The sequence below is a fragment of the Periplaneta americana genome, chromosome 10, assembly GCF_040183065.1.
Source record: "Periplaneta americana isolate PAMFEO1 chromosome 10, P.americana_PAMFEO1_priV1, whole genome shotgun sequence".
In the NCBI taxonomy this organism is placed as follows: Eukaryota; Metazoa; Arthropoda; class Insecta; order Blattodea; family Blattidae; genus Periplaneta; species Periplaneta americana.
The window spans coordinates 173,687,702-173,703,800 of record NC_091126.1 but is presented as its reverse complement, the minus strand read 5'-3'; the positions used below and the strand labels follow the sequence as shown (position 1 = coordinate 173,703,800).

The 16,099-nt window shown below is 36.7% G+C and overlaps 1 protein-coding gene across 5 annotated transcripts in view; it reads right to left on the bottom strand.

Moving 5' to 3' along the window:
* LOC138708166 (probable E3 ubiquitin-protein ligase makorin-1) overlaps window positions 1–8,307 on the bottom strand; it is an 83,057-nt gene extending 74,750 nt beyond the window's left edge. The window contains exon 1 of one of the 5 annotated variants that reach the window (XM_069838425.1): window positions 8,194–8,307. Coding sequence is in view for 4 of the 5 variants with exons in the window: in XM_069838424.1 (XP_069694525.1) it covers window positions 8,190–8,224 (35 nt within the window). In the remaining variant the exon portion in view is untranslated. Of the gene's footprint in view, window positions 1–7,971 lie in introns of all 5 variants that reach the window. The other 4 variants (XM_069838424.1, XM_069838422.1, XM_069838421.1 and 1 more) reach the window with 4 other exon arrangements.
* Window positions 8,308–16,099: the final 7,792 nt, after the last annotated feature.

Below are 16,099 nucleotides of genomic sequence, written 5' to 3'. Positions count from 1 at the left end.
CAACAATGTTGAAGATAGATATTGTTTTGCAAATTTTCCGTCATTGAACAGAAACCAAGATGGAGATTTCATTGCAACTAATTAGAAATTCCTCTTTCAGGTATGTAATAAACGATCTTCGCACAAAATAATGTACGATACATGAGCGGTATGTTTTCTTTCAATTCTCGGAAATTAAAAAAGCTCAACTACGTTTCGCTTTTTCAAACTTTTCCTCGAACATGAAAACTTCAACATACCACTCTTGTAACGCATACTACTATTGTGTCACACACATAATAGTATTTTGACTTGCCTGACACCCAATCCAAACCCCTCGCCTATAGCCTACTTTCAATTTGTAGCAAAGTTACATGACCGGCGCACCTGACCATCTGAGATTCTGAGAAAGCATTAGTGCAAATGTATAGAGTTGAGGCACTCTGAACTACTACTGTTTTTTTTTTTACAGATAAAGATTTGGAATCTCCAGTTTTATGTTTATTTTTATTTTTAAAAGAACTCTTGTCTTAAGCAAGCTTTAGAAATTTAAGTATGTTCTATAGTTGTGAACAGAACACAACGACGTCAGTTCTGGCGCCTCCCTCTTTACCAGCATCGTGTACTATAGTGAGAACAAAGGCAGCCCCCCAAGGGACAGGGACGTTAAGATTTATCTCCAAATATATATATGAAAGAAAATTCAATACTTTACTCTGAAAAATAAAATGAATTTAATACAAAAAATTAAAAACTCAATAACTGCCTAAATATGTACAAAAATGTTGCATTCTTTACGTAATATGTAAAATATGTAATATTACTAAGAATATGTAAAAATATGTAAAATGAAACTCAACTATACCCATATCAGAACCACAAATCGCCGACATTTGTAATTTTCAGTAGTCTACAAGTAAAGGAATACAATATGTAATTACATAAAAATCCGGGCTCTATTCATCAGACAGTGATTCAGTAAGCTAATTAAAGATATGTTTCTTCATAATAAATGCACATAGGCTTAGGACTGTATCAGCCTCGTTTTCATTAAGTGAGATGCAGTGTGGTCGTATGTCGGTGCATGAATAGATCTGTGCACGCTTCCCTGCACAGAATAGTCGCACTCCACTCCTCACTGCTTAGCTTCCTTGGACCAGATGCTTCGCACTGTCATTAAGCCGACGGAACATTACTTTTTCTTTTTACTATCAATTACTAGGTTATTTAGCGTCGATAGGATTTGTGATAGCAAGATGGTATTTGGAGAGATGAAGCCGAGGGTTCGCCATATATTACCTGACAGTCTTCTTATGGTTGAGGAAAACTTCGGAAAAAACCCAACCAGGTAATCAGCTCAAACAGTGATCAAACCCGCGCCCAAGCGCAATCCTGGATTGGCAGGCAAGCACCTTAGCCGACTGAGCTACACCGGTTAGAACATTACTACCTGGGGCTAGTCATCATAGGAACTCTCTGTATATTCAAGATGACTTAGTTTATTCCATTTACTGTATGTAATTACCATTAAAACATATTTATAACATGCTGGAATATGTTAATTATTAAAAAACGATGTTAGCTAAAATGGAAATAATAATTTCCTGTGGCTTAGAACTTTATCATTCTGAATACATTCACTGTTTTACTGGGATGGACCTCTTTGTCAAAGATCTCCTGAACAATCATCAATTAAAGAAAATAAGAGTCGGCCTAAACAACGAAAGAGAAACTGAAAGGAATGGAAGAGGCAGAAATGGAAAGATATCAGACAAAACTGTAAGAATTGTTCCAGCTAAAGGTATTGGTCCTGGATGTGCACTTGGTCAAAATGAAAGTGGCGGCATCGAATCGGGTATTTCTGTGAGCATCAGGACAGCCAGGCTTTGTTCAAAAGATTGTTTGTATTCTTCTAGTAGTTATAATGGGGAATCACTAAAATCTTCCGAGAAAATAATTCATATACGAAATTTAAAACAGACAGATCGTTCAGAGTGTTTAAACAATGAATATTGTAACACAAACTCTATATACTGTATAACAGGTTCTCAAATGGAGTACGACCATTGCTCGTTACAATGCCATTCTGACTACAATAAAACTCTTAGTGTAGTTGGTAGAGCAAGTTCAAATCTTTGTGGAGTTACTAAACTTTTTTTTTGTTGCCTATTAAATGTATCAGTGAAAATACAACAGGTTTTCGTCATTTTTTTATCTTTAGAATACTTTTCGCTTTATTATTTTTTTTGTGTTAATAGAAACATGGATGTAACACTAAAGACGAAAGTTAGGGGCTTCCATATTAAAATGCTGTTTTAATTATTTTATTAATCCCTGCTGCTTTGCACTTTATTGCCTGAGGAACATTCAGTAAATAATATGTTGACAGTTAAATAATTGACAATAATTAATTTGCAAGTTGTGCTACAGGGAATATGATTATTATACTAATCTAAATCCGTGATCATCAGGGCCTAAATGTAGTAATTGTAAACGAGAAGAAAAACCATAATTCTGATGACAAAATATATTCTGATTTCCAGGAATTATAACCACAAATTTTCACCAATTTTGTAATTACCTGTAAGTAACATGAATTAACATAAGCAAAATTATTTGACTATATTACACTAAAAGGAGTTATAAAAAATAAAAGAAAGGACAAAACAAAAAATTCACTACGGAGATACGAAGCATCCTGTGGAGGTAGCCCAAATCAGTGCCTGGTATTATGAAGTTAACTAAAGTGGTGCACGGAGGTTTACGGTAGTGAACTGTGCGCTCACCCGAAGCGACTTAGAAAATTTTTGCTGCTCAAGAGACCGGCCACTTTCATTTTGACCAAATGTACATGTGTAAATAACTGTGACTCTAAGGAGGAAATATTTCATTCCTTCTGGGACCAATCTGATTTCAATACCCAGAATAACTATCTCATCAGCAATATACGAGTAAATATAGAAGCTCTGAATAGAAGGTAAGCTATGTGGTTGATATTATTTTTATTCTATCGAGTTTTGTGACAATGAGTTTTAATTTTTATATTTCACATAGGCCTAATAACACAACAAAGTCATTAACAAAATGTTTAATAGGCATATTTTTATATTTTTGATACCCTAAAAAGAACAAAAGCAAAGTATGACGAAAAATGGTCACTTTCAACAATTATGTGAAAATAAATGGGTGTAGTATTAAAGTATGTAGAGAGGCATTTTTAAGTGTCCTTGGACTGCAGAATAACCAGGTCCAAGTAAAAAATTTTCAGAAACGCTTATGTACCAGTAATGGTGAAAGTAAGTCACAGATAGATCAAAGAGGTGGTATAAATACAGTAACATTAACTTACGTACTTCAGCATTCCATCACAATACTCAAAAATGATTCTAATAGTTTTTTTTTTTTTTTCAGGAGAATATGGCAAATCTTCTATAAAAGTTTCCAGCCTGACTGCTCAAGCAGTTAAAGATTTTATAAATGCCATATCGAAGTACAGCCGATCCCAGAATCCTAACAAAGTTTACTTCGATCATAATATGACTTTAACATCATTATAATAATTATACAAGGTACTTAATGCAAGAAAATTCAAACGCAACAAGTAACTATAGCCAAGTTCTGGGAGATATTCAACAGTGATTTTAACAAAGGCTTCAAACTTCCATGTGATGAATTTCAGGTCAAACTGAGGACTTCAAAGCAAAAACTTAGAAAATTTTATTAAAGATCTAGATATTGCTTGACCTCTACATCACTGAAAAGCTTCAGTCGGACAAAATATTATCAAGCAACTGTCACAACTTACAAAAGAATGTTCTGAGGATCACCACACCATAGTCTTTAATTTGCAACAAAGACTTCCAACTCCGAGATTATCTACAGCCCCGGCAATCTATAAGAGTAAGTTATGGATATGTAACTTTGGCATCCATGACTGTGACACGAAGAAGAGTATATGTTTGTTTGGAGTGAAGACCACACAAAGCAAGTGTCAGATGAAATAGGAAGTTGCATTATGAAGTACCTAGAACTTGTAAATCTTCGGTCTTCATACCTGCACATCATTTGTGACAAATGCAGAAGTCAAGCCAAAAACTGGGCTATTTTAGCTTCTATTTTTAGTAGGTTACCTTACGATGCTTTATCAACTGCTGTGTTTATATTTGCAATGCTTGGGAAAAGTGGCACAAGTCAGTTTCCACAAACATTTTTTATTAATTTGACAACTTACAGAACATCTGCTCGCTTGAGAAAAGAGACATAAGTATTTCTCCCATTACAATAATTCATACAGAAGAAAATCAAATCGAAATAAACCAGTGTGAAGACTGTTTTTTTCCTTCTCCCGCAAAATTAACATTTTTTACTACAGATACAGCGTCTGAATGAGATGAAGTTACAAATCTAGCTTTCCTGTGAAGCAGACTTGAATAATTTCAAGGGAAAAATTGTTCTGGGGCCAGGTATCTATCCCAGAACCTTTGGATGCTCTACTGACAGAGCTACCCAGGAACTTCACCTGACACGTCTCAATTTTTCCCTTTATGTCCACATAACTTAAGTGGGCTGACAAGACTGTAGAAACCCACACCGAGTGCACACAAACTCTGTGACTTGAATTTGTGGTTTGTGTTTTTTGTGTTACCCAGCCCCGGAACAATTTTTCCCTTGAAATTATTCAAGTCTGCTTCACAGGGAGCTTTACCTGAAGGCTGGATTTGCATAATATATATGTTACTGTAGGTAATTCAACAGAAAACCACAATTTCAAGTCACACACAGTTTGTGTGCACTCGATGTGGGTTTCTGGTGTCTTGTCAGCCCACATGAATTATGTCAGATGAAGTTCCTGGGTAGCTCTGTCGACAGAGCATTGATGCATTCAGCCAAAGGTCCCGAGATCGATACCCAGCCCCGGAACAATTTTTCCCTTGAAATTATTCATGATGAAGGTGATGTCAGCAAAATGAGTCTGGGGCTCAGCACGCAGTATTTGCTCTTAATGAGTTGAGGGAACACCCCAGAAAAAAAAGTCAACTAGGTAATTTATCAAGCAGAATTTGAACCCGGGTCCGCTTGTTTCAAGGTCAGGCATACTAACCATTACTCCACAGCATTTTAGCTCTTGAAAAGTCACTTCTAACAAGTAAAAGGTTCAAGTCTCTTGAATAAAGGTTTCCACAAGTTGAACATACGAAGTTACCTTGTGATCGCGATTTTGGACGAATTGAAAATCACGTGAAAAATAGAAATCCTATTGTTTACACTCCTGAATGATGGGTTTCAGCAATCTAAGAGACCTGCAAGAATAAACTATTTGTTGTTGTCAGAATGGCTCAAGAAGACTTCAAACTCTTGGAAACACTTCAAGCGTATGTAGTGAAGAAGGACGAATGTGATGATTGCACATTATTACGCTTTTCTGAAGCAACATCATTCAAGTTTGATTGTAATAAGTCATCTTAATTACAAGTGAGATACTACTAATTTTGTGACGTCCCTTTTCAGTCAGTCACTATTACAAAGAAGGGTCGCTATCATAAGGGGAAGAATCCATTTTCTTTATACAGAAAATAGGCTATACCCATCAGAATGGCTCAAGAAGACTTCAAACTCTTGGAAACACTTTAAGCATATGTAGTGAAGAAGGACGAATGTGATGATTGCACATTATTACGCTTTTCTGAAGCAACATCATTCAAGTTTGATTGTAATAAGTCATCTTAATTACAAGTGAGATACTACTAATTTTGTGACGTCCCTTTTCAGTCAGTCACTATTACAAAGAAGGGTCGCTATCATAAGGGGAAGAATCCATTTTCTTTATACAGAAAATAGGCTATACCCATCAAATTTCCATACGTAAAAAGAAGTTTTTTTATTTATTTTATTTTATTGGGTTATTTTACGACGCTGCATCAACATCTAGGTTATTTAGCGTCTGAATGAAATGAAGGTGATAATGCCGGTGAAATGAGTCCGGGGTCCAGCACCGAAAGTTACCCAGCATTTGCTCATATTGGGTTGAGGGAAAACCCCGGAAAAAACCTTGCCCCGACCGGGATTCGAACCCGGGCCACCTGGTTTCGCGGCCAGATGCGCTGACCGTTACTCCACAGGTGTGGACTAAAAAGAAGTTGAAAGATGTTTGTCTCTTATGCCATATGTTCCAGAAGTATCCTAAGGTTATTTCAAAAGTTTGATTGGAACTCGAGTACAAAATAGCTAAGATATTGAACTGGTGGATATGCTCCACTGCGTAAATTTATAGAATTTTTTGTCACTTGGAATGTTATAATATTCGTTCAACTACGAAGTACTCCACTATCTCAAATATGTTGCTTGAAAGCTAATAAACATATTGGAAACACTATAAAGAAAGAATTGTTTTTATAAGAATGAGATAGTCCTAAGCCAAATGTTGGACTCTACAATAAAAATCATTAATTTTTATGTACATAAAACATCAAATATTTCAAGTAAACATGATTACATTATAGTCAATATTCTAAAGAAACATGAAATGTAAATTTAAAACATTAAAAATGATTTCTGGTAGGCCTATTCACAGACCTTCTGAATACTCTCTTGAAAACTTTTAATTTTGTGGTTTTGGACTATATCATTTTCACCCCTTCAGTTTATTATTCAAAGCACTTAACTGGCATTATTTTAATTAAAATAAAACACAATAACATGTTTGTCATATTCAAAAAAAAGAATAAAAATTACATTTATCGATAAAGACTGAGAAAGTGGATAAATTTCAGAACACGACTACATTCTTTTCCCTCCTACTCCAAAATTCCAATCCTGCGCACACAAAATAAACTTTTGGCACTGAAAAGTTCTTTTTCATAAGCATTATGATGCGCATTCGACAAACACAGACAAATCTGCTCTTTCAGTATTTTAAGATAATTTTTGTCAGTGAGGTATCTGTATACTGAAATTTTATGCCAAACAGAAACTATGCAATACTATGGTAAAAACCTAAAAAATAAAATACGTATGCTACTGTTTTATTCATCCCTTACAAGATGATGATCTACCAATGGCCCTGACTCTATATTCATTAGAAAGTAATGAAGTTAAGACGTGGAAAATGACTACAAAATACAATTTATTTGAAGCAGCACCTAACGACTTCAAGATACATTGGGAACCATCTAGGCCTACTTCACAAAGACTTTAAACTACTCATGTTCAACATTAGTTGTTTAAACACAAATTACACTTTGCATAATCCTGAATAAATCTCTTAAGGAGATGGAATTATTTGTACGTATATTCAAATACGGTACATAAAGAGGAAATAAGACACATATCTTATTGCGAAATCTGAAATAAAATTTTAAATGTCCAGTTTGAACACAGAATATAACGATACACTGTTATTTCATAATTTTATTAACATGAGACAAGAGAAAAGGGAATCCAGAGAAAGTTTCCCTTAAAATTAACCTCACTTATGAGATCTGAGAAAATGGTATTGTGGAAAAATTACTAATTCCTCAGTTTTACTATTTTAAAAAATTGGTGAAATTACATTTTACTTATGCTAATGTATGCCACCAACTCATTAACCCTATTAATCATACGTATCTCTGACGATAACAGGTAGGCTCTGTACTTAACACAAAGAAGTGCAAATAGTCATAGTCTAGCAATTCTCTCTTCCGTAACAGCAACTCAATGGTAATTATAGATAAACTAACACACACGTACAATGACTAACGATCTCCTTCATTGGAAGATTTCGATATATCTTTTAACAATATATTTCATTGCTTCAATGTTTATTCCCTCCACTGAAACATGACAAGCCCATTATGAACAGGTTCCAATGTTATTGTTTGACTCAACAACTTAAGTTTACGTTAAGCACTGAACAATCAACACAAATGAGAACTTTGGAGTTTTCGTGTCCTGAAATATTGTAAATCATTATAAAGAAACCAACATTAATGGGACAAGTCTTCGTTTTCTTACCGGCATCTCACATTTTGGGTCCAACCCTCTGCCATTTTAGAGCTTTCCACTTCAGATTCGTTGCGACACCTTTGGTGGGAATTCAAGATCTATGTTTGCATCAAGTTATTATGCACAATTCCTTCATAATATTGCCGCATTAAATACCTATAATAATCCAATGATAACACGTACGTAAATAGCGCTGTCTACATACAATGTTTACATATAGCACTCACGTACTCCAGGCCACAGTCAATAAGAATTCCACCATTTCTGCTGTTTTCACCTTCCTTTTTTACTCTTCTTCTTCTTCCTCCTCCTTTTCACCTTCTCCTCCTAGTCTCCTACACCATTTTTATACGATCAAAAATCCACCGTTGGCACTGGACTGTCACTTCGTTAGGCACGTTCAAGATTGTTGACACTACATCTGCTTTTACCTATCATCTTTGAATCTGCACAGTCGACCAAGTGAAACCAAATGCGTGTTATGAATAAACACGCCGGCTTCCTTGTTTGTGTCTTTGACATAACGTAAATATCGCTGAGAATGGTGCATAAATTCTTTCGGCGACAACGTTAAAATAAAGCAATATACAATTGCTAATAAAATAGCCATACCTTTCCTTCTTTTTAATGTATTTTCTTTGTTAATGTGCATTGTTTACAATTAATTCTATTTTTCATATAGTTTTAATTTCCTTTTCAAGTGTCCAAAATAATCTTGTATGATCCTTAGGACGAAATAAAATACAGACCGATTATTTGGTCGTGACAGCTCAGCGACGCGAAACAGGGGAAGTAATAGGAGGAGTGAGGAGAGTTCCAGAGTAGAGATAAGGGCGAGCGGTCGGTAAAGGAATGCAGTACAGCTTAATTGTACTGGAAACATACAGCTCTACTGCACGCATGACATCCGATCGCTCCGAAGGCAAGCGAGTGAATAACACATTACACCCCTTGGCGTAAATAAATGGACTCGCCTGACCTAGGCGCACATCGCCAGCAACTGTCAGGACTAAATAATCGTACTGTACAGCCTACATACATAACCAACAATATACATACATACATACATACATACATACATACATACATACATACATACATACATACATACATACATACATACATACATTATAACTATAAGGCAGTTAAAAGATTGTATAAAAGCTTTTATGTGGTAAGAGCTGATTTCACCAAGATTATTTAACTATAATTGTTACTTAAAGTCTTCTTAATTGGCACTTAAATGGACAATGCTTTTCACTAACACAAATTGGACTTTAAAAGCACAATCTAGTATATACAGTCACGAAGCTCAATACATAGTAAATATCCATCCATAGATAGTTGCTGACCACTGGGATCGCTACTATCGCCTCATCACAGACAATACGAAATAGTACCCGCACAGTCTGTTGTTCCTAGTACCCCCATAAATTTAAGCTTCGTGACTGTATATACTAGACTGTGCTTTAAGCTCACATTAAACATTTATATTAATTGGTCGAAATTGTGTCATTTAAATAATTAATTCTATATTAACGACAATAATTTCCTTAATGGCGAGGACAATCATGAACTTAATATTTGAAAATGATGATTTCTCACATACGTACGTACGTACGTACGTACATACATACATACATACATACATACATACATACATACATACATACATACATACATACATACATACATACTTACTTACATACTCGTAACACCTTGTAATATTTATATAGTGTTGTTGTTCTGTGAAATATGTTCGTTTCAGTAACATCATCATCATAATCATCATTTTTCGTACACTGGCGTTCAAAGGTATCCGACCTACGATTTTACGATCGTGTAAGCGAACTTTCCAACCACGGGATGTCTGAACCAAAGATATAAAAAAAATTGACAAACTTTGAAACAGTTTCCCTAGTTCTCAATAGGTGGCACAATTATTGGGACAGTTGAAATACAGTCGCGTAACTGTATATACTATAGTCTGTGGTTAAAAAGTGTCAGATAAAATGATTATGTAGATTAAGCATTAATTATTATCACAATTGACAATATCAGCTTTTTCCAGCTAAACCTAATGTTGTTTTACAATCAGTTGAGTGGGATGAAAAATTGAATTCCATAATGCGGGAATATTTATCGACAATTGGCAACAGTGATTATTATCTCCGCCATCTAATCACAGAAGCAATAACTAAAGAATCCACATTTACACTAACAAATTATTGATCACTATCGATTAGTCAGATCAGAGAGAGAGAGAGAGAGAATGTGTGCGTGTGTGGAGGTTTTTCATTTTATTGCATTTTCCATTTTGTAAATAAGTGAGAAAATAACAACATAGCTATTATTTTTTATTTATTTTTTACCACAGGGAAGATCTAAATTGGCAGAAAAAATAAATGGGAAAATTACAGAGTTACATGGAAATCATAAGGCTAAATATAAATACTGTATTATGAAAATAATAACTGGGAAAACCCGAGTGAAGGCATGCACTTATGAAAGTATTACATAAATGCAACTTATCCTTTACTGACGAGTCTAGGATTCCTGAAATCATTTTAAGTAAGAAATAGTAAGAGCATGTTTTGAACGTATGGTACAGCTTCATAGGTCTTTTCTATTACACAATATCTAAATCACCTCTTTTGCAGTTTAGAACCCAACGATCACATCTGAAATCAAATAACTTTGTTGAAACAATGTGCTCTTGTAAGTATAGGTTAACGTTTTATTTACTAAATAATTCGTCAAAACAGCTGATGCAATGATAAAATCTTAGCTAATAACCCCTTCAAATTTTTTCATTGTACTAATTATTATATAATTATTATTTAAAACCTTCACAGAAGCGGCAAGATACTGTGGCGGCAGGCCAGAGTATTCTGGCCGTGTCGGGCGCGTCCAGCGGGGAAGCGGAGCTCGAGCTTTGGTGGACGCTGTGGCGCGGCGCGGAGCGAGGGGAAAGAAGACTAAGGGACATCGCTGAGCGGAGATATAATAGCAGGGGAAACGTCTGGAAACAGATTGTTGTGGAGGTCCAGAAGTTTCGCGACGCAGAACATTCTGGATGTTCATGGTAAATAAATAACACCGTGAGTTGCCAACGGAAGTCAGTGAGTCGCGAGAAATTTAGTTAATCTCCAGTTAGTCTTCAAGTTTTGGACAGCAGCGAGATGTACCTGAGTTCGAGTGAGTCTTAGGAAGCCAGTCTACACGTGAGTCTTCGAACGAGCATGGAAGCTATCCTTCGAGACTGGGGTTCGACGTCAGGAAGACCGGAGTTTGACATGCCATGGACCATAGCCGGAAGACTGGGGTTCTATGTCCAGTGAATTTGAGTGAGTTTGTAACTGTTGCAGTATCCAGGCGAGTGCGACGTATCCGGAGGCTTGGGTTCGAAGTGCAGGGAACTATCTGGAAGGCTTGGGTTCGACGTACAGTGAATTTGAGTCAGTGAACTAGAAGCACTAGCCAAGGTGAACAAACTATGAACCGAGAACTGACAGTTTTGTTCTGCACATAGTGCTTTGTGAACATTAGTTACACGTAAACGACCAGCAAGTCCTGGGTACGGAACACTAACTACTCTACTAACATTAGGCTTACCTGCATCACAAGAGATGTTGAAAGTGATGACCTTAAACTGGAACACATTCCCTATATCTCCGAAAACAATTCTGGTTCACTCGCAAAAGTTCATGTTGACTGATTGCCTGTATATCTCTCGTGATGTCCTTCAATTCTTGTAATGTGTGCGGATTTGATGCGTACACTTTATTCTTTAACGTTCCCCATAAATAAAAATCGCATGGAGATAGGTCAGGGGAACGAGGTGGCCACAACCCTCGACTAATTATTTTGTCACCAAATACACTTCGCAATTCATGCATAGAATTTGCAGTGGTGTGCGCTGTAGCTGAATCCTACTGAAACCAGCCACTCAATCGTTCATTTCTTGTTAGATGCGGAAAAAAATTATTTAAAATTGAAGTTACATAAACGTGTGAATCAACTGTTGTGTCGAAATTCTACTCACACTCACTGCACATCAAACCCTAATCTTTGCAGCGTGGTGAGGAACTTCAAGAATAATATGGGGATTTTCGGTAGCCCAGTATCTATTGTTCTGAGTAGAAACGTAACCGTGAAGATGAAACCACGCTTCATCAGTGAAGAACGTTAAAAGTGGGTCCACGTCGCCATTATGAACGGACTACACAAACCAATTGCAATAATTAACCCTACTTACAGGATCTTGTGGTTGTAAAGCATGAACTACAGATACCCTGTACGGCTTAAGTTTTAGAAGTTTCGTTGCCACAAAAGCTGACGTCTTGGAAATGTTAACCTCTTGTACTAAACATCGCAGTGATGTACGGGGTGAGTGCTCTAATCGGGTCCCTACTTCATTAAGCTTCTCTTCTGTCAATACACGGCATTGTTGAACACGTTTCTTGTTCAAAAAAGATCGTGTACATCTGACTTTATTGACAAGGTCATGAATAGTTGACCTGCTAGGACAGTGGCAGGCAGAAGCTGCAGTTATGACGTAAGAGCCAGTCAGGCCTCAAGAGCTTGGAAGAGCGAGCAGTTGAGTCGTATTACTGTTAACACGCACCAGCGCAGTGGTGTCAGTGCAGCAATGATACGACAGTTCTTGGAGATAAATTGATGGAATCGCATTCCTGTATTTTGCTAGGGAATAACTACTCTGCGGTCATGATGGCAACATTCTTGGAAAACTCCCCATAATTAAAAGAACGCATGTTCTTTGCAATGGCTAGTGAAATCCTATATCTTAAGCCTTAAGCTTACCATTGATTCACTGACAGTGTGTTCCCTAGCTTCACTTAACAATTTATCTTTCAATTGCTGCACTAGTACTTGTCGATAATCATTTGTGTGGCATAGAGAATAATGGCATTGTATATTGAATTTCTTTACATGCTGAAACAGCTTGCCACAAATCAAACATTTCGCCATTCCTCCATACTCCATAACACAGTTTGATCTCGACAAAGCATTTAGCTTGGGCACGGTAGTGACACAAAGTGATGGTGTGTTTCAAAAGTTTAAATATACTTAGCATACTACTCACCAAGTTAGGGCCTATATAGTTCAATCTGTATATTGTGTAGGAAAATGTCTGTTAAAAACACTTGAACTGTTTTCAAGTTTCCAAGTAGACAAAGTGTTGTAGTACTGCTTAAATTATTTATTTCTATATTTGTATATTTATAGCAGTTTCGGAGCCTCATTTACATTAATGCGAACGCTTCTGCAGCTGACTGTATTATGAATTTTATATTATTATAAGTATATTAAATTTGATTAGAAACCAAAATATTTTGTTACATTGATTTACCACGGATGTACAGTTTTGTTTTCGTACAAATGTATTGTATTGTGCTGTTCCCATACGAGCTCAGACGAATGGATCGCGCTCTGTCATTGCATAGGCGCCGTACCACCACTGTTCAGTTGAACCTTCTCTCCTCGCTGTGCTCAGTATGCAGAGATTGCCGAGCAAAGAGTGTGGCAGCTCCGTGGTATGACGTCACAGAGCACGGAACATGCCAGTCACTGTGCTAGGAATTCGAACACCTGCAAACCGAAGTTCAAATTCTCTTCGACACCTTCTTGCAGAAGAGTATTTCACATACGCATCATAGAGAAAAATACGTTGTTTTAAAGTGTACTCAACCATTATTAATAGACATTTTATCATCACGAGAGAACACAGTTTTACTCACAACACGTGTACAGACGTCTTTCCCTCACGACAGATCCAACTCGACTGACTGGCGCGTCAGCGGTAGCTACAGTGCTACTCTGGCGGCAGGCACGCCAATCTCCACTCAGTCCAAGGCTGCAGTGGAACGGTCCTGCCGAGATACCAACGCACTGTATTACCAATATTATTATTGTCTTATATTTTAATACTTTGTATGTCTCATTTATTTTGACCTACTATTCACATTTTATTATGCCTTTTTCTTTCTTTCTCTATGTTATATATTATGTCTGATTTCTACTGACTTGTTGTTTACATTATTTGTACTGTTTTTTGTATCGCAGTTTTACTCCTGGTTGAGTGTTAGAGAAAGGCGTATGGCCTTAACTCTGCCAGGTTAAATAAACCATTATTATTATTATTATTATTATTATTATTACTATTATTATTATAAGTTTTTGATATTTCCTTGTAGACCTTCTCATCATTTCACCTTCATTAACTTCAATTTCATAATATATCATCAATAGTTTCAGGTTTAACATGAGATCAAGCAGATGAATAGCCTACAGATGTCATATCCGAGGGAGCTGCACAAATGCAGGTGTGGCGTAGGGGCTTTCAAAGTGGACTATGGCAGACCAGTGAGTGTAGCTCCGTCAGATGGTGCCTTAATGTGTCACGGTATCTATGGTGCCAATACAGGATGCAGCAAGACATAATATGTGAATTGTAAACAGATGCCATTGATTTGAGGAGGTGGCAGACATCACAGGGAGATGGAGGGGCACTCTTGCCTATGCAGACTGTCAGAACTGGATGCTGTAGCTCATACATGGGCACAATTTTCGGTTATGTGACGCACTCGATTTGAAATAGTTTATTTACTAGGAGAGGAGACTGCAGAGTAGGATGGGAAATATAAACTGCTGTGACCTGCGTCACCTTATCGTAATCGCTAAGGCGGTCAGTGGCGAATTATTAGGAAAGCGCTTGGTTAATGTGAGAGACTCGAAAACTTTTATTCAATTTGGCAGCTTTAATCATAAACCTCTTTACTGTTTCTCCGTAGCTGAATTGATTTAAATCACAGGCGAGAAATTGTGTAACTAGCCAATAATATTCCATCATGTTGTCTATGTTTATTTTCGTGAATATTCTGGCGTTTCTCAAGATCACTTAATAGATTTGCATGTTCTCGACCTAAAATAATTTCAGAAAATCATATTTCGTTTCCTACGCACATTTGATTATTTTTTTTCATAAATTTCTTTTGGAAATAATACGTACAAACAACATTTAATTCCTCGTAGGCTACCTTTTAATGCAGCGTGTTTAAGGTATAATGTCGTATTTAGTATACTATGCAAATTTTAAGATCATAAATTTTCTTCGGAATAGTACGAAAAATAACACTTAATTTGTTTTACCTTCTAATTCAGCATGTTCTTTATGACATAAGGAGTAATGTCGTTGTATATTAAATTTATTAATGTCTAATAGGATTTTCTAGCATAACATACATCGTATGTTCTCTCCTTCTAAACAGCAAAAAAAACTCTTCCTCCCATTTCTCATGAAATAATCGTTTTCTAACGTGTACACACTGCTTTGAGAATGCCATTATGCCACCACTGATATTGCTTATGAAACTGATACAGAACCTGCCCACGCCTAGGAGCTACGTGAGGGAGAAACGGGAACTGTGAAGATGATGTCACTCAGAGCGATAAGCTCTGTGAAGGTCAGTGAGGCACGATGCCCATCTCTGCTGTAGCTGAATTGATAGATGACACCAAGCAGTGAATCATGTACTCACAGAAATGCGGTCCTAAGAATTCCAACAATCATCCCACAATATGAGGGTGCACAATAAGCCTCAGGCTGAGGTACTAGCCTTCAGGTCCTCCTCCGAAGGAAAGAAAAACACATGGCTGAATGTCCAAGGCCAGTAGCAGTCCCCGACTTAATTCACTAGGCACAAAATGTGAGGGGGGGGGGGGGAAAGAAAGAAGAAGAAATAATTTTGTGCTTAAACTTCTAATGTGCTCTGTTGGTAGATTTAAGTAATATGGATTTGCTCCATTTGTCAAATTAATACTTCTCAATATGGAGGACCATGGTCATAGGAAGAAAAGTAAAGAAGGTAAACTTGCGAATTCTAAATGAGGCAGTAGAGCAAGTGAACAGCTTTAAATACTTGGGATGTACTATAAGCAGTAACATGAGCTGCTGCCAGGAAGTCAAAAGGAGGATAGCAATGGCAAAGGAAGCGTTTAATAGAAAAGGAGCATCTTCTGAGGGCCTTTGGAAAAAGAACTAAGAAAGAGACTAGTGAAGTGTTTTATGTGGAGTGTAGTATTATATGGAACAGAAACATGGACATTACAACGA